At 50.4% G+C, this 23,760-nt stretch overlaps 1 protein-coding gene across 2 annotated transcripts in view; it reads left to right on the top strand.

The window, feature by feature from the left end:
* LOC140425478 (genetic suppressor element 1-like) overlaps positions 1-23,760 on the top strand; it is a 386,277-nt gene that overhangs the window by 215,219 nt on the left and 147,298 nt on the right. For both annotated transcript variants that reach the window (XM_072509792.1, XM_072509793.1), the window contains one exon: positions 9,429-9,647. In XM_072509792.1, coding sequence (XP_072365893.1) covers positions 9,429-9,647 — 219 coding nt within the window. The remainder of the gene's footprint in view (positions 1-9,428; positions 9,648-23,760) is intronic.

The following is a 23,760-nucleotide window of genomic DNA, read 5'->3' as shown; positions in this document are numbered from 1 at the left end:
GTCCATGGCAGTATAGGTGGGAGCGACCACTGCACAGTCCTTGTAGAGGTGAAGTCCTATCCAGGAAGTGCTGCCATCTCCAGCTCCTCCAAGACCGAGTTAGGGAACTGGAGCTGGAGTTGGAAGAACTTCGGATCATTCAGGAGGCAGAAGGGGTCATAGATAGCAGCTTCAGGGAATTAGTTACACCAAAGATTGGAGATAGGTGGGTAACTGTAAGAGGGACTGGGAAAAAGCAGTCAGTGCAGGGATCCCCTGCGGCCGTTCCCCTGAGAAACAAGTATACCGCTTTGGATACTTGTGGGGGGGACGACTTACCAGGGGTAAGCCATGGGGTACGGGCCTCTGGCACGGAGTCTGTCCCTGTTGCTCAGAAGGGAAGGGGGGAGAGGAGCAGAGCATTAGTAATTGGGGACTCGATAGTCAGGGGCACAGATAGGAGATTTTGTGGGAGCGTGAGAGACTCACGTTTGGTATGTTGCCTCCCAGGTGCAAGGGTACGTGATGTCTCGGATCGTGTTTTCCGGGTCCTTAGGGGGAGGGGGAGCAGCCCCAAGTCATGGTCCACATTGGCACTAATGACATAGGTAGGAAAGGGGACAAGGATGTCAGGCAGGCTTTCAGGGAGCTAGGATGGAAGCTCAGAACTAGAACAAACAGAGTTGTTATCTCTGGGTTGTTGCCCGTGCCACGTGATAGTGAGATGAGGAATAGGGAGAGAGAGCATTTAAACACGTGGCTACAGGGATGGTGCAGGCGGGAGGGATTCAGATTTCTGGATAACTGGGGCTCTTTCTGGGGAAGGTGGGACCTCTACAGACAGGATGGTCTACATCTGAACCTGAGGGGCACAAATATCCTGGGGGGGAGATTTGTTAGTGCTCTTTGGGGGGGTTTAAACTAATGCAGCAGGGGCATGGGAACCTGGATTGTAGTTTTCGGGTAAGGGAGAATGAGAGTATAGAGGTCAGGAGCACAGATTTGACGTCGCAGGAGGGGGCCAGTGTTCAGGTAGGTGGTTTGAAGTGTGTCTACTTCAATGCCAGGAGTATACGAAACAAGGTAGGGGAACTGGCAGCATGGGTTGGTACCTGGGACTTCAATGTTGTGGCCATTTCGGAGACATGGATAGAGCAGGGACAGGAATGGATGTTGCGGGTTCCGGGGTTTAGGTTTTTAGTAAGCTCAGAGAAGGAGGCAAAAGAGGGGGAGGTGTGGCGCTGCTAGTCAAGAGCAGTATTACGGTGGCGGAGAGGATGCTAGATGGGGACTCTTCTTCCGAGGTAGTATGGGCTGAAGTTAGAAACAGGAAAGGAGAGGTCACCCTGTTGGGAGTTTTTTATAGGCCTCCTAATAGATCTAGGGATGTAGAGGAAAGGATGGCGAAGATGATTCTGGATAAGAGCGAAAGTAACAGGGTAGTTATTATGGGAGACTTTAACTTTCCAAATATTGACTGGAAAAGATATAGTTCGAGTACAATAGATGGGTCGTTTTTTGTACAGTGTGTGCAGGAGGGTTTCCTGAAACAATATGTTGACAGGCCAACAAGAGGCGAGGCCACGTTGGATTTGGTTTTGGGTAATGAACCAGGCCAGGTGTTGGATTTGGAGGTAGGAGAGCACTTTGGGGACAGTGACCACAATTCGGTGACGTTTACGTTAATGATGGAAAGGGATAAGTATACACCGCAGGGCAAGAGTTATAGCTGGGGGAAGGGCAATTATGATGCCATTAGACGTGACTTGGGGGGGATAAGGTGGAGAAGTAGGCTGCAAGTGTTGGGCACACTGGATAAGTGGGGCTTGTTCAAGGATCAGCTACTGCGTGTTCTTGATAAGTATGTACCGGTCAGGCAGGGAGGAAGGCGTCGAGCGAGGGAACCGTGGTTTACCAAGGAAGTGGAATCTCTTGTTCAGAGGAAGAAGGAGGCCTATGTGAAGATGAGGTGTGAAGTTTCAGTTGGGGCGATGGATAGTTACAAGGTAGCGAGGAAGGATCTAAAGAGAGAGCTAAGACGAGCAAGGAGGGGACATGAGAAGTATTTGGCAGGAAGGATCAAGGAAAACCCAAAAGCTTTCTATAGATATGTCAGGAATAAGCGAATGACTAGGGAAAGAGTAGGACCAGTCAAGGACAGGGATGGGAAATTGTGTGTGGAGTCTGAAGAGATAGGCGAGATACTAAATGAATATTTTTCGTCAGTATTCACTCAGGAAAAAGATAATGTTGTGGAGGAGAATGCTGAGCTGCAGGCTAATAGAATAGATGGCATTGAGGTGCGTAGGGAAGAGGTGTTGGCAATTCTGGACAGGCTGAAAATAGATAAGTCCCCGGGACCTGATGGGATTTATCCTAGGATTCTCTGGGAGGCCAGGGAAGAGATTGCTGGACCTTTGGCTTTGATTTTTATGTCATCATTGGCTACAGGAATAGTGCCAGAGGACTGGAGGACAGCGAATGTGGTCCCTTTGTTCAAAAAGGGGAGCAGAGACAACCCCGGCAACTATAGACCGGTGAGCCTCACGTCTGTAGTGGGTAAAGTCTTGGAGGGGATTATAAGAGACAAGATTTATAATCATCTAGATAGGAATAATATGATCAGGGATAGTCAGCATGGCTTTGTGAAGGGTAGGTCATGCCTCACAAACCTTATTGAGTTCTTTGAGAAGGTGACTGAACAGGTAGATGAGGGTAGAGCAGTTGATGTGGTGTATATGGATTTCAGCAAAGCGTTTGATAAGGTTCCCCACGGTAGGCTATTGCAGAAAATACGGAGGCTGGGGATTGAGGGTGATTTAGAGATGTGGATCAGAAATTGGCTAGCTGAAAGAAGACAGAGGGTGGTGGTTGATTGGAAATGTTCAGAATGGAGTACAGTCACAAGTGGAGTACCACAAGGATCTGTTCTGGGGCCGTTGCTGTTTGTCATTTTTATCAATGACCTAGAGGAAGGCGCAGAAGGGTGGGTGAGTAAATTTGCAGACGATACTAAAGTCGGTGGTGTTGTCGATAGTGTGGAAGGATGTAGCAGGTTACAGAGGGATATAGATAAGCTGCAGAGCTGGGCTGAGAGGTGGCAAATGGAGTTTAATGTAGAGAAGTGTGAGGTCATTCACTTTGGAAGGAATAACAGGAATGCGGAATATTTGGCTAATGGTAAAGTTCTTGAAAGTGTGGATGAGCAGAGGGATCTAGGTGTCCATGTACATAGATCCCTGAAAGTTGCCACCCAGGTTGATAGGGTTGTGAAGAAGGCCTATGGAGTGTTGGCCTTTATTGGTAGAGGGATTGAGTTCCGGAGTCGGGAGGTCATGTTGCAGCTGTACAAAACTCTGGTTCGGCCGCATTTGGAGTATTGCGTACAGTTCTGGTCACTGCATTATAGGAAGGACGTGGAGGCTTTGGAGCGGGTGCAGAGGAGATTTACCAGGATGTTGCCTGGTATGGAGGGAAAATCTTATGAGGAAAGGCTGATGGACTTGAGGTTGTTTTCGTTGGAGAGAAGAAGGTTAAGAGGAGACTTAATAGAGGCATACAAAATGATCAGGGGGTTAGATAGGGTGGACAGTGAGAGCCTTCTCCCGCGGATGGAAATGGCTGGCACGAGGGGACATAGCTTTAAACTGAGGGGTAATAGATATAGGACAGAGGTCAGAGGTAGGTTCTTTACGCAAAGAGTAGTGAGGCCATGGAATGCCCTACCTGCTACAGTAGTGAACTCGCCAACATTGAGGGCATTTAAAAGTTTATTGGATAAACATATGGATGATAATGGCATAGTGTAGGTTAGATGGCTTTTGTTTTGGTGCAACATCGTGGGCCGAAGGGCCTGTACTGCGCTGTATTGTTCTCTGTTCTATGTTCACAATGAGGATGCGTAACACCACTACCTTCAATCATGTTGTGGGATATTGCCACCATTCTAAGTGCGATAGTTTCAAAACAGATATTCTAAACAGATTGTGTGGGCCTTCTAAGGTAAACACTCCATTGGTTGGAGTTATCTCTAGTGTTGTGGATAAAAACCAGTCAGTGTCTGGCGTAAACTGAAAGTAGGACATTAAATGACAAACATGCGGGGGAGAGTTTCAGTGAACCAATGTCTCTTAAATAATCTTTATTATAGCAGGTCATTTATACAATAGTTTCAGAGAGAGCAGACAATTGTTTACACCACATGCTTGGTCATGTATGTCATCTTTAGCTTTCACAATATCAGTTTCCTCTTTGTTTAAACACATCGAGCAAAACACATAAAAAATAAGTCAGAGGGTTTCAGTGGAAAAATGACTCATAAAGATCATTTATGTCCCACCTCGCACAAAGGAAGATGATTGATATTGTTGGAGGCGCAAGTGGGTGATGGAGGGGGAGGGGGCTGCATGGAAGAGGCTGGAGACGGCGTCCTGTGTGGGTACGAGTCTGGGGGCGCTGGCAACGGCGCCGCTGCCGCTCCCTCCAAGGAGGTATACCACGAGCCCGGTGGTGGTGGCGGCCCTCAAAATTTGGGGGCAGTGGAGGCGGCATAGGGGGGAAGTTAGGGCCTCGGCGTGGACCCCATTACGGGGGAACCACCGGTTCGCCCCAGGAAGAACAGGTGGAAGGTTTTCAGGGTGGCACAGGGCAAGCATACGAAAGTTGGGGGACCTGTTTGTGGACGGGAAGTTCGCGAGCTTGGGTGAGCTGGAGGAGAAGTACGGGCTCCCCCCGGGGAACACCTTCAGGTACTTACAGGTAAGGGCGTTTGCCAGACGGCAGGTGGTGGAATTCCCACGGCTACTGCCACACACAGTACAGGACAGGGTGCTCTCGGGGGGGTGGGTGGGAGTGGGGAAGATCTCAGAAACTTACCAGGTGATGCAGGAGGAGGAGGAGGCCTCGGTGGTGGAGTTGAAAGGCAAGTGGGAGGAGGAGTTGGGAGAGGAGATCGAAGAGGGGACGTGGGCAGATGCCCTAGGGAGGGTGAACTCTTCCTCTTCGTGAGCGAGGCTCAGCCTCATACAGTTTAAGGTGCTGCACAGGGCACACATGACCGGGACAAGGATGAGCAGGTTCTTTGGGGGTGAGGACAGGTGTGTTAGGTGCTCAGGGAGCCCAGCAAATCACACCCATATGTTCTGGACATGCCCAGCGCTGGAGGAATTTTGGAAGGGCGTAGCAAGGATGGTGTCAAGGGTGGTAGGATCCAGGGTCAAACCGTGCTGGGGGCTCGCAATATTTGGGGTGGCAGAGGAGCCGGGGGTGCAGGAGGCGAAAGAGGCTGGAATTCTGGCCTTTGCGTCCCTGGTAGCCCGGCGAAGGATTCTCCTTCAGTGGAAAGATACAAGGCCCCCAAGCGTGGAATCCTGGACCAGCGATATGGCAGGGTTCATTAAATTGGAGAGGGTGAAATTCGCCTTGAGAGGGTCGGTACAAGGGCTCTTTAGGCGGTGGCAACCATTCTTAGACTTTCTGGCAGAACGATAGACATTGGTCAATGGCAGCAGCAGCTCGGGGGGGGGAGGGGGGGGTTTACTTTATTTTTGTTTATGTTATTTACACTGGAAGGGTCTGAGGGGGTGTATACACCTGTTGTCTTAAGTCAGGGTGTTAATGTTAATTTATTATTTAGGTACAGGGGGGGAGGGGTTTGGGGGGTTGCTTTTTTAGATTGTGTTTTGCACTTAACCCTGTTGGGTTCTTTTTTCTTTCTCATTTTGTTATTGATATTTTATGAAAACCTTTAATAAAAATTATTTTTTTTAAAAAAAGATATTGTTGGAGGCCAATCCTTTCAGTCCTGGGACATGACTCCAGGAGTTCCTCAGGGCAGTGTCCAAGGCTCAAGGGATTTCCTTCCCTAAAGGATATTAGTGAACCAGTTGGGGTTTTGCATCATTCAATAATGGTTTCATGGTCACCATTAGGCTTTTAATTCCAGATTTTTTATTGAATTCAATTTCACCATCTGCCAAGATGGGATTTGAACCAGCATTGCCCTGGGTCTTTGGGGTACCAGTCCAGTGACAGTACCACTACACCACCACCTCCTCCGCTGCTTTATCAGGTCAGAAGTGGGGATGTTCATTGAGGATTCAATTCAATTCCATTCATGTCTCCTCAGATACTGAACTAGTCCATGCCCATATGCAGCAAGACCTGGACAATATCTTGGCTTGGGCTGTTATGTGGCAATTAATATTCACACCACACAAATGCCAGGCAATGACCATCTCCAACCAGAGATAATCTAACCACCTCCCTTTGGCGTTCAATGGCATTACTCGCACTGAATCCTCCACCTTCAACATTCGTCGGAATTGCCATTGACCAGTAACTTATCCCAACCATCCATAACGCGTTTGAGCGGCCTCGTTGCCCCCAACTTAGTGACGCGTCGAGGTCGTTCTCGTGATATTTGCAATGCTCGGAATGCTTCGTGACATCTAACAAGATCTTGCGAGATGTTGCGATCTGAATCTCACCCTCCCAGATGTACATATTAAACGTCGGCGCCCAATTCTTCCGAGGCCCAGGAATGAACACCCGCACCTGGGAATCCTCGCCATGGCATCATTTAGTACTGGTCCACATAAACGTGTTCCAGGTGTAACAGCACCTGGCAGAAGGATCTCCCAGGGCATCGGAGGCCCCCGGATGGTCGGGTTCTGGGAAGGGTGGTACCCTGGCACTTGCGCTGGAACTCAGGTGCCCTGGCACTGCCAGCTTGGCACTATGGGTGCCTGGGGCACTGACAGGCTGGCAATGCCATGGTGCCCAGGTGCCAGGTTGCCCATGCCAGAGATCGGGCCAGGGAGTCCCCTGCCCTTATGAGTTGGGGGGAGGCAGGGCCTCAAGGACCCCCTAGCAGGTAAGTTGGGGCATTGGGGGGGTCTGGCGGCTGCGGCTGGGGTGCCAAGGGGGGGTCAATAGATCGACGTGGAAACACCCCACTATACCCACCCAAAATGGGTCTCTGTTTTTTTCCCATTAAATCGCACCCAATGTGGCTACAAAAATAGGTGAAAAGCTGAGAACTTTGAGAGAAAAGCTCATCTCATTATTCACTAACGCCCATCCATTGTCTCACAAGGCAGAAGTGTGATGGAATACTCTCCACTTGCCTGGATAAGTGCAGCTCCAACAACACTCAAGAAGCTGGATGTCATTCAGGTCAAAGCAGCCCGCTTGATCGATATGCCATGTACCACCTTCATCATTCATTCTTTCGTGCCACCTATAATATGCGGCACAACAATTTTGGTTGGGTTTCTTCAACAGTACCTGCCAAACCCTCGACCTCAGCCATCTTGGGCAACAAAGGCACTTTGCCACCAACTCCCAAATTCCCCTTCCAGTCACATAACATCCTGACTCGGAACTGTATCGTGGTTCCTTCATCGTCACTGGGTCAAAATCCTGGAATCCCCTCCATAACAGCCCTGTAGAGAAGACCTGCACCACATGGGCTGCATTAGTTGAAGGTGACAGCTTGCTATCACCTTGTCAAGGGCTGTTAGGGATGGCAGTAAATGCTGGCAGGGCCATCAATGCCCACATCACATGAACGAATAAAAATATTGTGAGTGAAGCCTGCTGGCAGTAGTACCCTAGCGCCACCACAGGCAAGCGTGGGTAATTTCAGCAATTAAAGCTTAAATCAGCAGTTTTCATTCAAAATGTGGCGTCTCCATCTCTAATGGAAAAAAAATCAACAGCCAGTGCATTTAAACATAAGATTTTATATAAATAATAGATTTACGACCTTGGCATTCAAAGCACCGTGGGAGCTGACCAACATGGGACTGGGTCATTTGGTTAGGTTTAAGGCCTGTTGACATTGTTTAAAATACAAATACTTTGAGCTCATTTACTAGTTTTAGGATACCAGCAAAAGTGTTTCAAAAGCTTGGCTATCGTCTTCCCAGGGAAACTGGTAATAGCCCCAGTAGAATTCAAGGACTTGATTTAGACTTAAGTTCTGAAAATCGGACACCTCAGTCCACTCCTGCCTATCGCCATGGCAGGTTGTACACCGCATCAGGTGCAGAGTGATGCACGGTCTAGGGTGATGTGAAGAGAAAATATATGGGGCTGGATTCTCCGATTCTGAGGCTATGTCTCCACGCTGGCGTGGGAATGGGGGCGTTTTACGCCAGACAAAATGGCGTCAAACGGCCACCAATCCTCCTTTTGGCTGGGGGATAGCGTGCTGGCAGCTCAGAGCACCCGGCTCTTGCTGTCGATACGGCACGGAGAATTGCCGGGTCCGAGGCCGTGCATGCGCATGGCGGCCTGCAGCGGCCGCACCGTGCTACATGGCGGAGGCCGCTCGCATACCCTTGCCCGTGAAATAGTGCCCCCCCTTATGGCCGGCTCACGGGCCCCGGAGCACCTCCCCCCCACAGTGCCCCCAGCCCCTGATAAAGTCCCCCCCTGCCCGTGGATCAGCCCTCCCCCGACTGTGGCGGCGCTGGACTGAGTCCACAGCTGCCACGCCGAGTTCCCGACGGATGAGATCACACGCGACTGACGCCGTCGGGAACCCGGCTGGTCAGAGGCGGAGCTTCGGGGGGTGGGCCTCAGGCAATGTCCTCTCCGAGTACGCCGCTTTGGAGGGGCGGAGCAGCGCCGCCAATTTGGTCGGGAACTTTGATTCTCTGGCCGAGCGCTGAATGCGATATCGGCGTCGACGACCGGAGAATCCAGCCCATGATACCTGAAAAGAAACCACACCAATGTTAGTTGTTGAGCCTTCATCGTCAATTTCTTTGATTTCGGAACCCCGTTAACTTGGGACAATAGTAAAACGTTGCCATCTGCAACTCTCGGGCATTTCCAAAATTTGGAATGGGAATTGAGGCCTTTTTATTTCCTTCCATAAGTGGCTTTCAGTGAAAGGATTGAACGGGTTCAAGTGGCAAGAGCAAATTTCGTCCCTGTCGTCTGTAGCAAGTTCAAAGAGTGGGAGAAAGTTTAAAAGCAACCCTAAATCTTCAATTGTATGAGAATAACAACATTAGTATCAGTTTAAAAAGTCTTCAGAAAGCCCAAGGATTATTGCAGCCTTGAGCTGTCATGTGACTGAGCACAGGTTATATACAGTAAACCGTAAGGTGATTAAAGGAATGAGGCATGAAGCATGGCCTTTGTCTGCTAATCAGCTGTTCCAGCTCTGTAAGCGCTCGACAGATTTCCTGAGTCTGCTTAAAAATGATTAGCGTGTAGCTGCTGTAAAACAGAACGCTCTTAAACTTGGGTCAACGCGACTGCAAACTTTAAACTTGAGGGGAGTGCTCTAGTTTATAGAATCACTTCTCTGTATCATGAACCTGCCAAAGTCTCTAATACAATCAAACACAAAAAAGGGTAGGTTTCTGGCAAATGCACATGAATTGGTTCAATTGATGTGTTTTAAAATTTAATGTGATTGTCTTCGCTTGCAGGCATGAGCCATGAGCCGAAGTCATCGTCCCTCAGCATGATCTCAGCAACACAGAGGACCACAGCAACAGTGAACCCACTGACACCATCCTCACTGAATGGACCGGTTGTTACAAATGGGAATCCATCATCGCTCGGGGCATCAAATGCCCGAGGTGTTCATACAGCCAGCTTTGCTGCTGCTCTGAGAAAACTGGCCAAACAAGCAGAAGATCCAAGAGGTATTCAGCAATAGGTAGCAATGTGGCAAAAAATCTTCACTGGCAGAAATTCATATATAGATCTAAACATACAATGTGAAAGGATCTAGGCCACCTGCACTCACTGTTTACATCTTTGTTGTTACTTAAACAGCAAAATTGAACACTTGCGCGACATCCTGTGAATGAATCAAGCAGCAGATGTTTGGAGAAGTTGAAGGATGGAGGATGGGAGGCTAGTAAAGAATATGGTAATAGTTGAATTGCAGATAATAAATGGTTTAATGGTTTCAGTATCAGAGTAGCTGAGGTAGATTTGGAGGCATTGTATGGATGCTGATCACCTGCCTAATGTCAGCAAGCATTGACCCATGGAAAGGTAACTGAGTAAGCTGCAGCTAGATTGATAGGGAGTTCAGAGGAACAAGAGCTGTCCTCGTGGAGTGAATTAACCCGCTGAGAAATGAAGAAATAGCTCGGGATGCTGTCATTGAAATGTGAAATTGGTGCTGAGCTAAGAGATGGACTAGGCTTATCAAAATGAAGGGGGAGTGTAGTACCCTCAATAACGACACGAGAGTGTGGAATGGTAAATGAAGGCTTTAATAAGCAGAGAACTAGCCAGTTACCGAGACGTGTGCTTACTGAGTGCCACCTACAGGGCGCCACCTTATATACGGCTCCCTGGTGGGCGGAACTGGAGGCGGAGTCCCCCAGGGTTCCAAACCCGGTCTTAAAGGGGCATCACCTCCATGGTGTTTAGGGTACAGTAACTATTCATCACTGGGAGAAATAATGAGAGGTTGTTTCCTTTTGTGGGAGAGTCTAGGACCAGAGGGCGTAATCTCACAGTAAGGAGTCGCTCATTTAAAACAGCCAGTTGGAGGAATGTCTTCTCTCAGAGGATAGTGAATCTCTGTAATTCTTTACCGCAGAGAGCTGTAGAGGCTAGGTCACTAAGTATGTTCAAGGCTGAGATAGACAGATATTTAATCAGTAAGGGAATCAAGGGTTATGGCGATAAGGCGGGAAAGTGGAGTTGAGGAGTATCAGATCAGATCAGTCATGATCTCAACGAATGGTAATGTGGAGCCAAGGACCGAGCAGCCTACTTCTGCTCTCATGTCGTATGGTCTTACAAGCTGAGGCAGTCAAGAAGCAGGCCTCAATTTTGGGGAAACGAAGATAGACACATGGTGCTCGAACCTAACTCAATAGGTGAGGACATGAGAAGGGAGTAACTTGTGGCAGAGATGAGACGTTTTGAATAATCCTAGAGTGGTTGTGGCTGAATGAATATTTGGTTGAGCATTAGAAGCATTCCTCGATAGACAATCCTATTGTATCAGTGCTGGCCTCTCAGCTCCTGGAACTATGGCAATTGCATCTGTGGTCATTTTCAGCATTAAAAAATAACATTTGTCACATTAGGCAGAAAAGCCGAATTTCCTAGAAATGGGGCATTTCCCATCTTTTCCCTGGACTATTTAATTCACGTAGGACAGTCAATAAATTGGGTAGAGTCAGGGATATGACAGATTGAACCCACCACCCCTGCCCCCACCCCACTAATTCATGCCCAGCATTTTACTCAAATATTTGAACGTTTCTCCACACCTTCCTTTATCTTTCTTTTATAAGCGATTTTCATTTCATTTCAAATTTTCATTTTCATGTGCTACCTGAAGCTGAATAACAAATAAAGTCATAGTACTGGATTATTTACTGAAGCCAGGCTCCCTGCACCCAAGTGTAAATGTTGGGGGTCATCTCTGCTCAGCCAGTTCGACCCCGCCACTTTAATTTTTCAGCTAACAGGCCTTTAATTATTTTGAGGTACGACTTCTGCCCCTCTCCAGGAGGATGACCTGCCTCATAGAACTGCCAATGCAGCTCTGCAGTGCCATGGGAGTGAGGGCATTGGGGTACTACAGCTAGGCCAATGAGGACGTGTTAAGAGATAGACCCAGACATTTAGAAATCTCAGGTACTGCCCTATAAGAAGGATGGGGGACATGTTGGACAGGGCAAGGGGGAATTGTTGGGGGGCGGGTGGGTCCTCCGATTGGCAATGGGAACCCGGAAAAGGAACCACCTCCCCCTTCACTGACCAGCGGCCCACAGCGTCAAACCTGCTGGGATACTCATTGGATGCAGGCCTCTCCCTGGGCAGTGGTGGTATCAAGCTCTTAAGTGGGCATTAATTGTGCACATAGGGCCTCAATTGGGCCACAAGCAGATGACACACCTGCACCTGCCTTGCCATTCATAAAATTGCAGCAGTGATGTGGCGGCTGATGGTATGCCACCCTATTTTATGGATCCACCTGACTGTTTCTCAGTATGTGGGTGGCCCATAAAATCCAGCCCATAGCATAGAAGAGCACAGGTGTAGAGGGCTGAATAGCCTCCATACCGGAAATATGCAAGGAGTAGATTAGGGTCCTTGGACGTGCTAGAAGCTGCAGCAGTAGTTGCACACAGGGCCTGCCCTTTGCAAATAGAAAGAACATGTTCAAACATTGCACCTAAACAAGAGCTTGGGGGACAGCCGTTCCCCGGTTCATTCCCCATGGCAATGCCTTGACCAATCAGAGTTGACCTGCCTAGTTTGAATTTTATCAAAAGCTTGGAAGTTAACTGTCGCTTGGTGCATTCTCCATGGCAATGTGACTACCAATCAGAGTCCATTTGCCAATCAGTCAGCATCCTCTTCTCACGCGGTATAAATTGTCCTTCCCTTTCAGATATGGTGTTCTTGCATATCTGTCCTGATGAGTGCAAGGCCAAAAACTTAGACAGCATGTTACTTTTTTCTTCAGTGCTCAGGTTCTGTCCTACTAAGTGACTATTTATATACCATTGACTTTCCACCTCCACTTTCGAAGAGCAATCCAGTTGCACTCCGCCACTCTTTTCACCGGGTCCTTCCAATTATTTCTCATTCAATATCCAATTCTAAACATTTGGATATGTTTGCAATAGTTATCTTGTTGAATAAAAGTAGTTTCACAGCTAAGTAATATTAATAGTTAACTTAATGGGCACGGTGGCACAATGGTTAGCACTGCTGCCTCTCAGCGCCAGGGACCCGGATTCGATTCCGGCCTTGGGTGACTGTGTAGAGTTTGCACTTCCTCCCTGTGTCTGCGTGAGATTCCTCCGGGTGCTCTGGTTTCCTCACACAGACCAGAGATGTGCACGTTAGGTGGATTGGCCGTGCTAAATTGCCTCTTAATGTCCAAAGATGCACAGATTAGGTGGAATTGTGGGGATAGAGCAGGGGAGTGGTCCTGGGTGGGGTGCTGTTTCGGAGGGTCAATGTTGACTTGGTGGGCAGAATGACCTCCTTCTGCACTACAGAGATTCTATGGATACTCAAGGCCCCAATGATCTGTGTCTCATCCAAGCCAATACTGCATCAGTGGGGCTTTTGTGTACTTCGAACGGGTGCTAACCTTTTAGTAGTGGGAGGAATTGTCGACCTGAACGGTTAAGGACCACAACATAATCAGCACAAATATTTTGGATTATGATCAGTATATATTAGAGAATGACAAATACCCAGCCAATTATGACAGACAGTATGGATCAGTAAAGTTTTTTCATTGCTTTCCTTCCTCAAAACCTCAGACCATTTGAAATTGATGGAATCATTATTCTCTCTGGATTTTGGTCTTAAAGTCCTGAAATCCTACCCCGGGCAGGATTCTCTAATCCTGCGGCAGAGTGTGCACGCCGTCGTAAACGTCATCGCGTTTTACGACGGCGTGAACGGGCCGACCTGACGACTAATTCTGGCCCGTAAATGGGGCCAGCACGGCACTGGAACGGTTCACGCTGCTCCAGCTGCTGATCCCGGTATGAACAGGGCGCTGTGGGATCCGCGCCTGCGCAGTGGCACCGGTGCCAACACGCACATGCACAGTGGCGCGGACGCCAATGTGCACATGTGCAGTGCCTTCTTTCAACGCGCCGGCCCCAACGCGACATGGCGCAGGACTACAGGGACTGGTGCGGAAGAAACGAGGCCCCCAGCCAGAGAGGCCGGCCCGCCGATCGGTGGGCCCCGATTGCGGTCCAGGCCACATCGGAGCCCCCCCTGGGGTCGGACACCCCCCACCACATGCCGCCCCCCGATCCTTCCACGCCGAGTTCCCGCCGGCTTAGAACAGGGGTGGACCACACCGGCGGGACTCGCCGTTTTCATTCCGGGCCGAGAATCGGCAGGCCGGCCACTTAGAGCGGCCCCTGACCTGCACCGCGCCAACCACGGCGGCGCCAATGGTGCTGATTCTCCGCTCTGCGGAGAATCGCATGCCTGCGTCGGGGTGGCACGGCACGATTCGCAACGGTCGCGGGGTTTCTCCGGCCCGGACCCGGGCTGAGAAAATCCCGACCCCCCCGTCTTTGTGTTTAAAATCAAGACCCCAAAAATGCATGCTTTAGTGACTGGATTGTGCATATTGTGCGTTATTGCCAACATGCACAGCATGCACGATGACACCACGACTGTAACATGCATGTTTCGGGACGCCCTTTTCAGTAACAGATCAATGGAGCGTTGAAGAAAGTTCAGGCTTTGTTTCTTGCAGATTCTTTCAGAGCTGAAGTAACAAGATGGCCCTGATCAGATCAGGCATCAGCAATGTTGTCTTGGATGTGGAAATGCATTTCTGCATCTTGAGGATCTACAGTTCCTTTGCTGGCATCAGTGAGGTGCCTGGGACCAGACCACATATCGAACCTCGAGAGCAAACAGCCATGAAATACTGCGGTCAGCAGGTCAGCATTTTGTTGCACTGTTGCCATGATACAAGCTTCTTTTAATCTGCATGATCCACTAAACATACACCTGCCAGAACATTTAGAGCCCCACTGAGCCCCATTAAAGCGGTGTCTGCAAACCGTGTAAATAAATGTGAGCCATTGTTTACTTTGGTGCTATTTTTGAATCCTTGAATGCATTCTTCTAACAATGTTCTAAATTAAAACTGATTATTACCTTCCTTCAAATTTACTCAAATTTTACAGCTTCCACTTCCCTTCCCCACCCCTCTCCTAATATTCCCTCTAATTTGTTTTTAACTGCAGGAGTGATTTATTTAAGTGCGTGGCCCCTTTAAATTTTTATATGTCCCACATGTGAGGTAACTTAAAGAGGCTGACTTGTGTGCAGTCTGCACAGGAACTTCCAAGTTGCCACATGGCTATGCTGCTTAGAGGGAATATTGCGAGCGCCAATCCCCCCCCCCCCCCCCCCCATCTTACTCTTCTCGCAATATTTTACCTTCAAAACTAGAACTGGAATTGTTCTTTATTAAACTGAATGGGCAAAATTCTCAGTTTGGGAGACTAAGGACGGGATTCTCCTTCGACTGGATCTTCAGCTTCGCCGGCAATGCACACACGCCCATGGATTTCCCAACGGCGTGGGGGTGGGATGGGAAACTCCATTGGCCGGCAGCCGGGATGGTGGATCCCGCTGCTGGCGGAGATGCGCCGCGCCAGAAAACGGGATGGAGAATCCTACACTAAGTGTTGATGCCTGGACTGTTTCCAGAGCAATTTTCTGAGCAATTCAGGACATGCAAATGGGCGGCACTCTGTCCACGTGAATCTATAGCAATTCTAATTACCGCCTGCATCAGATTCGCTGGGGGTGGAGTTGGTGCTGACGAGTTTGACAAGCTGGACCTCCTTATAAGCACTGCAGACCCCACACACTCTCATTCCAGCCAAGAAGACGGCTCCACCAAGAGCAGCATCACACTTGGCAGATGCAGAGCTGGAGAGAATGTTGGATGCGGTGGAGGAGAGGCAGGTGTCGTGTTATTCACCCTGGGGTAACACGGACTGCAACAGGATGCAGATGAACGGTAAAGCATACACCAAACGTAGGCGTTGGTTCAATACGATTTATTGAACTTCTTAAACAATGCACACAGCTGGCTGTGGGTTGACACTCTACTACTCTAAGTGTACTAACTCTAACTTACTAGACCAGGCTAGCTCTGATCCATGTGTAGAAGGTGCTAGCTCTGATCCATGTGTAGAAGGTGCTGACTGATATATACACCCTACAGTTGCTTGACGATTATGGACCCCTTTTTCGACCTTTCCCGTTAGATTGCGGGTAATGCGGGCTCGAGGTAATGTGCTTGAACTGGTATAGCTTCGCGAAGTTGGAGGCTGTAGAAGCAAGGACCGTTGTCGCTCATGACCGTGAGCAGAATACCATGCCTGGCAAATGTCACTACAGTTGGCACCAGTGGAAAGAGGCAGAGTGCTGATGCCTCGTGTGTTTTACAGTTGGAAGCCCCCCTCTGGTGTTCTGTCTGGTGATTGGTTGTGTTCTTTCCTGTATGTTGATTGGCTAACCTGAGTGTCTGTCACTGCCTGTTTTTACCTCATGATGTGCATGGGTGCATATTATGACATCCCCCCTTTTTAAAAACATTTGTCGGTTGCTTAGAGCATATACAACATATTTACAGATATAACTATTTACAGCAAATGGCGAGTGAAGGCATATGTACATGTAAGGTGTCTAGCATGCAGATACAGAACGATATGTAAAAAGGAAATATTTATAAGTCCAATCTCTGGGGCTGGCATCGGATCCTTGTCGACCGCCTGAGAGGTGGAGGTGGAGACGACGGCGCTTTGACAGGCGGGATTGTAGCCAGATTGGTGGCCTCGTGGAGCGAGGTGTCCGGAAAAGGCATAACGACAGCTGGGAACGTGAGATCCGCTGGTGGGCAGGCAAGTTTGCGTAGTGCCCTTCTGTTGCGCCTGACAATGGATCCATCAGCCATGCGAACCACGAACGACCTGGGAGCAGCCTGTCGAACAACAACAGCTGGAGCTGACCAGCCTCCACCAGGCAACTTGATGCGAACAGCATCTTCCGGAGAGAGCACAGGAAAATCAGTAGCATGAGCATCGTATGTCAGCTTTTGCCGGTTTCTGAGTTGCTGCACCTTTCGCAGCACTGAGAGGTGATCCAGGTCAGGTAAATGAATGGCCAGAACAGTCGTCCGCAGGTCACGATTCATAAGGAGTTGTGCCGGAGACATACCGGTGGACAGAGGCGTTGCCCTGTACGCCAGGAGCGCAAGGTTAAAGTCAGAAGCTGAGTCCGCAGCCTTGCAGAGCAGTTGCTGGCGATATGGACCCCTTTTTCGACCTTCCCGTTAGATTGCGGGTAATGCGGGCTCGAGGTAATGTGCTTGAACTGGTATAGCTTCGCGAAGTTGGACCACTCTTGGCTGTAGAAGCAGGGACCGTTGTCGCTCATGACCGTGAGCAGAATACCATGCCTGGCAAATGTCTCCTTGCAGGCCTGGATGACAGTCCTCGATGTGAGGTCGGACAGTTTCACCACTTCGGGGTAGTCAATTATAAGCACGTAGTCATGCCCATTGGCGTGAAAAGGGTCGATTCCCACCTTAGACCACGGAGAGGTCACAATCTCGTGTTGCTGGAGTGTTTCTTTGGGCTGAGCAGGCTGGCAAGTCGCACAATTGAGGACCATGTTGGATATGTCCTCGTTGATGCCAGGCCAATAGACAGCCTGTCGGGCCCTGCGCCTGCATTTCTCGATACCGAGGTGTCCCTCGTGGATCTGTTTGAGCACTAAGCTCTGGAGGCTGCGAGGAATAACGATACGATCCAGCTTGAAGAGGATCCCCTCGACAACTGTTAGGTCATCCTTGACATTAAAGAACTGGGGGCATTGCCCTTTCTGCAAACCATTTGCAAGGTGATGTATGACCCGCTGCAGAAGAGGGTCTTTGGCAGTCTCTTCTCGAATGTTGACGACTTGTTCGTCTGAGGCCGGGAGGTTGCTGGCACACCGTTGCACCTGTGCCTCAATTTGGCGGATGAAGTCGACCTGTTCACAGGGCGAGGTGATGGCACGAGACAGGGCATCCACAATGATTAGCTCCTTGCCCGATGTGTAAACCAATTCGAAATCATACCTGCGGAGTCGAAGGAGAATGCGCTGAAGCCTGGGCGTCATGTCATTCAAGTCGTGAATGATATGGATTAGGGGTCTGTGGTCAGTCTCTACTGTGAAGGTTGGTAGACCGTAGACGTAATCATGGAACTTTACAATACTGGTGAGGAGGCCCAGGCACTCTTTCTCTATCTGAGCATACCTCTGCTCAGTGGGAGTCATGTCCCTGGACGCATAGGCCACTGGAGCCCAGGACGAGGAGTCATCTTTCTGGAGGAGCACCGTACCAATGCCGTCCTGGCTGGTGTCCGTGGAGATTTTTGTTTTCCGCGCTGGGTCAAAAAACGCTAGTACCGGAGCAGTGGTGAGCTTTGCCTTTAACTCAAGCCACTCTGCTTGATGTGTGGGTAGCCACTGAAAGGCAGTGGACTTCGCCACCAGATGCCTGAAAGCCGTGGTGTGTGATGCGAGGTTGGGAATGAACTTTCCCAAGAAGTTAAACATACCCAGGAAACGGAGTACCGCCTTTTTGTCTTCCGGGGTCTTCATGGTGTTGATGGCCTTGACTTTGTACGAGTCCGGTTGCACCCCTGCTGGGGTATTTGATCACCCAAAAACCTGATAGATGACATGTCAAAGGAGCATTTGGCCTTGTTCAACTTGAGGCCGTTGGCATGTATGCGTCTAAAGACTTGTTGGAGACAAGATATGTGTTCCTCTGGGGTCGTGGACCATATAATGACATCATCAACATAAACCCACACACCCTCAATGCCCTCCAGCATCTGTTCCATGATCCTGTGAAAGATTTCAGAGGCTGAAACAATACCAAACGGCATGCGGTTGTAACAGTACCTTCTGAAAGCTGTATTAAACGTGCAGAGCTTCCTGCTGGACTCGTCCAGTCGTATCTGCCAGAAGCCACGCGATGCATCTAGCTTCGTGAAGAATTTGGCATCTGCCATCTCACTGGTTAGCTCCTCCCGCTTTGGGAACGGGTAGTGTTCCCGCATTATGTTTCAGTTATACATAGCGCACTTCTCCAGAGGGCTTCTTCACACAGACCATCGAGCTGACCCAGTCAGTCGGTTCCGTCACTTTAGAGATTATACCCTGGTCTTGGAGCTCCTGCAGCTGCGCCTTTAAACGTTCCTTCAGAGGAACCGGCACCCGGCGTGGTGCATGGATCACAGGCATGGCATCAGGCCTGAATAAGATTTTGTAGCGGTACGGCAGCATGCCCATCCCACTGAACACATCCGGGTATTGTGATAGGATTTTGTCAATGTCAGCCTGAAGATTCATATTGGCAGAGGACATGGCATGTACGCGCTGCACAAGATTGAGTAGCTTGCATGCATGGGCACCAAGCACGGAAGCCTTGGCAGGCTTGACGATTTCGAATCGCAGTGTGGCTTTGATGGCCTTGTTGGAGACATGCAGGTGGCAAGACCCTAACGCAGTAATGGCATTGCCATTATAATCAAGCAGCTGGCAGGCCGGCGGAAGAATTTTTGGCTGCCTTTGGATGCGAGCAAGATCTGCTTGAGCTATGAGATTGGCTGAAGCACCAGTGTCCAGCTGGAACCGGATGCTGCATTGGTTGACTTGTACGACAGCACGCCATTCGTCCGCAGAATCCACGTTGAGGATGGGTAGGCGTGTTGCTGAATTTGAGGAGGCCTTGTCATATGTGGTAATGATGCCCACACGATATGGGGACTCCAGGCAGTCGTCCTCTGGATCCGTGGTGTTACTAGGTTCCGAATCCAGCAGCTCTTGCTGCACACTTCAAACTCGTTTGCGTTGTAACTGGGATCGCTGGCCCACGATCGGAGGTGCAGACCTGCACAAGGCTGCATAATGGCCAGGCTTCCCACAATTTAAACATCGCCTGCCTCTTGCAGGGCATTGCCGCTTTAAGTGGGTGGTGCCGCAGTTCAGGCACGTCATGACGTTGACGTCGTAACGCTCCGTGCATCACCTGCGCAGTGTGATCTTTGGCCGCTTCGTTCTCCCATCCGTGGTGCGCATGCGTGGTATCCCGGGAAAAGTGCACGAAATGGCCGCCTTCATCGATGCTAAAGTGCCGCATTCGGGCGATGGGCTGCACACTCTCTGCCTCGTGGGAGGCAAGTTGGTCCTGTTCTGCCGATTTAAGGTGGGAGTAGCGACTTTTCGTCTGTTCATGCACTTTACACGTCTCGATGGCTACTGGCAGGGTCATGTTTATTTATTTTTAGGAACTGCTCCCGCAGGGCGTCGGAGTGGACCCCAAACACGATCTGATCCCTGATGAGAGAATCAGCGGTGTCACCGTATTTGTAGGATTGCACTAATATGCGGAGATGAGTTAGAAAGGATTGCAAAGGCTCATCCTTACCCTAAAGGCGTTGCTGGAAGACAGAGCGCTCAAAGCTCTCGTTCGTTTCGACTTCACAGTGACTGTCGAATTTGGCTAACACGGTCTGGAACTTGGTCTTGTCCTTGCCGTTGGCAAAAGTGAGCGAATTGAAGATTTGGATGGCCTGGTCCCCCGTAGTCGATAGGAGCAGCGCGATGTTTCTGGCATCGGACGCATCCTCGAGGCCTCAATGTATAGACTGAATTTCTGCTTGAAGACCCGCCAGTTGGCGCTGAGATTTCCGGAGATCCGGAGCTGTGGAGGGGCCTGGATCTTCTCCATGCCGCTGAAGGCACTTGCTGGTCGTCACAGAATTATTCAAGGTAAATTACTTGGATGAAGTAGACTCCTGGTATCATGTCGTGTTATTCACCCTGGGGTAACACGGACTGCAATAGGATGCAGATGAACGGTAAAGCAGACACCAAACGTAAGCGTTGGTTCAATACGATTTATTGAACTTCTGTAATAATGCACACAGCTGGCTGTGGGTTGACACTACTACTCTAAGTGTACTAACTCTAACTTACTAGACCAGGCTAGCTCTGATCCACGTGTAGAAGGCGCTGACTCATATACACACCCTGACTGTCACTACAGTTGTCACCAGTGGAAAGAGGCAGAGTGCTGATGCCTCGTGTGTTTTATAGTTAGAAACCCCCCCTCTGGTGTTCTGTCTGGTGATTGGTTCTGTTCTTTCCTGTATGTTGATTGGCTAACCTGGGTGTCTGTCACTGCCTGTTTTTACCTCATGATGTGCATGGATGCATATTATGACTGCAGGGTGGTCATGAGACCACTGCCTACTCGGCAGAGGTGGCCGAGTTGCTCAGCGCGGTGAGCCTCACCAGGTGAACTGGCACGCAGTGCCGCAAGAAGATGAACGACGTCCTGAGGGCAGCTCAGGTGAGTCACCACCTCTGTTCCCCTGGCATCACTTCTGTTCCTCACTCCACACATCACACCCCCACTCCTACAGAGGCCAGTCAAAACCCACCTAACTGCATCTCTCTCAAATCCTACCCTGCACCAAACCCCAACATCTGTATTTTCCTCTTTGGCCAAGATCCTTGCATACACACATCACCAGCTACAGACCCCTGTGTAACTCACCTCCATGCATCTCACCATGTCCTTTATATATCCCCTAGGGATAGTTGGCCTACAACAGAAGGGGGTGGGAGAAGACCAGAGGGGGAGTCCCGGACCTCTGGGCTCTTATCCCTGCCGAGCAGAGGGTGATGGCATTATCTGGGAGGTGCAGGAGAGGGCTATCTCTGACGTGGAGGTCAGCATGCAACATCCAAGTGAGCCCCGAATACGAAACAATGTCCCTATAGCAAGTGCGTCACCCCTCTCTCCTTCCTAAGATCTCACCATGTGTCTTGTCTTTAGTCTTGCACGGTCACCATCAGACCAGGCCGGCCGGTCTGGGGTACTTCGCCCCCAGGCGCAACCGCAGCACACCCCACAGGCCCAGTCCAGGGACAACATTGACTTCTCGACATTGCATTCACCTGTACCCTCCACCGCCACAGAGACTATCACCTCAGTGGGGCATTTTAGTGAATGGGCTCCTGGGTCACCATCTGGTGTACACATCACATATTCCGCAGCACATCATGTGGAGGTAGGGACTCCCGAAGACATGGGAGTGCTGCCCGATTCCAGGAACCAGTCTGGACAAGTATCATGCTTCTGAAACATATGATCCTGTCACTGGTGGAGATGCAGACGCAGAGCCAGGATCTACAGGGGGGAGTGTCAGCAAATTCCCAGACCCGCAGACGCAATTGGAGGAGTCCAACTGCCTTCAGATGCAGGAGACCGTGCCGACAATGCGTGGTACCCAGGCCAACACTGAATGGGTAGTATTCGCCTTGGCTAAAAAAGTCGCAGCCCTGGGTCATATGGTCCAAGGCTTGGGACACACCTTGCGGTTAATGGCTGAGGCACAGGACAGGGGAGCCCAGTCACAGTCAGACATGTACCAGGCCACATGGACATTGATGCGGGGCTCCAGAGCTTGGCCCAGACACGAGGGGTCATGGCTGCGGGCACTGATAGCATTGACCGGGCGCTGACTACCTGGGGCAGTCACAGAGGCACATGACCGAGGTGCAGAGGGACATGTGCGTGCCGCTGCCTAGGTATCAAGCTCAGACGTGCATGATGTGCAGCTGGTGGTCACACACCAACTGCACATTCAGGGAGTGGAACCCCTTCTGAGTGATGAAGGACACCCTCTGATGAGCCGGTGCTTGTAGGGAGACATGTGTTCCATCAATAAACCCCTGGATCTGGGACATGCCAGCGAAAACGGTGAATCATAGAATCATAGAATTTACAGTGCAGAAGGAGGCCATTCGGCCCATCGAGTCTGCACCGGCTCTTGGAAAGAGCACCCTACCCAAAGTCAACACCTCCACTCTGTCCCCATAACCCAGTAACCCCACCCAACACTAAGGGCAATTTTGGACACTAAGGGCAATTTATCATGGCCAATCCACCTAACCTGCACATCTTTGGACTGTGGGAGGAAACCGGAGGAAACCCACGCACACACGGGGAGGATGTGCAGACTCCGCACAGACAGTGACCCAAGCTGGAATCGAACCTGGGACCCTGGAGCTGTGAAGCAATTGTGCTATCCACAATGCTACTGTGCTGCCCAGAGGTCCGGGACTCCCCCTCTGGTCTTCTCCCACTCCCTTCTGTTGTAGGCCAACTATCCCTAGGGGATATATAAAGGACATGGTGAGATGCATGGAGGTGAGTTACACAGGGGTCTGTAGCTGGTGATGTGTGTATGCAAGGATCTTGGCCAAAGAGGAAAATACAGATGTTGGGGTTTGGTGCAGGGTAGGATTTGAGAGAGATGCAGTTAGGTGGGTTTTGACTGGCCTCTGTAGGAGTGGGGGTGTGATGTGTGGAGTGAGGAACAGGAGTGATGCCAGGGGAATCCCAGATTGAAGTTAATATAGTCTACTGCCCGGGTGCAAAGGGCATCCGTCACAGCGCGGATGTAACTGCGCACGGATGTCTGAGAGATCTCCAGCATCTCTTCGAAGGTCTGGCAATGACAGTATACACATGGCCTGATGCGGCGCCTCCTTCACATCTCCTCCTCAGCCTGTTAGATGGCTGGCACTGGAGCCACACCGGCTGGCCCCTGATCCGCTGGGGCAGGCTCCTCTCATGCAGGGGTGGAAGGGGGGGGGGGGGGGGGGGAGAAGATGTTGGCAAGACGAGTATCCCATTGTCCATCCAGATCCAACAGGCTACATGGTGACCCTGAGTTGCACAAGACCCCCAAACCCACCCCCACCCCTCAGCCGTTTCCCCATATGTGTCCTTCCACCACTGCATCCCTGACCCCCATCAGTGAGTGGCACCAGGCCTGTGATGTGGGTAGCCTCTATTCTCACCACCCATCCCTGTGAACCGGGGTACTGGTGACTGCTGCAACCTGTCTCACCAAAGGCTCTGCGGCCCTTGTCCTGCCTCCCCCGTTGGGTCTACTGTGGGTGGGCCGTGTGGCACCTGGTTGTGTGGTGGAGAGGGTCACGGTATGGCACCAATCACCTCCATGCTTAGAGGCATGTGTGTGGGCGGGTCCTACACAGGGGGGTGAGGTAGGGAAGAATGTGTCTGCTGGGCGGGAAGCTGCAGTGTGATGTGGGTCCTGGGTGTGACGCACAGCTTATGACAACCCGTCCGGGGCAGGATGGAAGCAGCGGCATGGTGGACAGGCAGGGAATGGAGGT

Source organism: Scyliorhinus torazame, chromosome 6 (genome assembly GCF_047496885.1).
Source record: "Scyliorhinus torazame isolate Kashiwa2021f chromosome 6, sScyTor2.1, whole genome shotgun sequence".
Classification (NCBI taxonomy): Eukaryota; Metazoa; Chordata; class Chondrichthyes; order Carcharhiniformes; family Scyliorhinidae; genus Scyliorhinus; species Scyliorhinus torazame.
The sequence above is the reverse complement of the archived record's forward strand: the minus strand, read 5'-3'. Positions and strand labels throughout refer to the sequence as shown.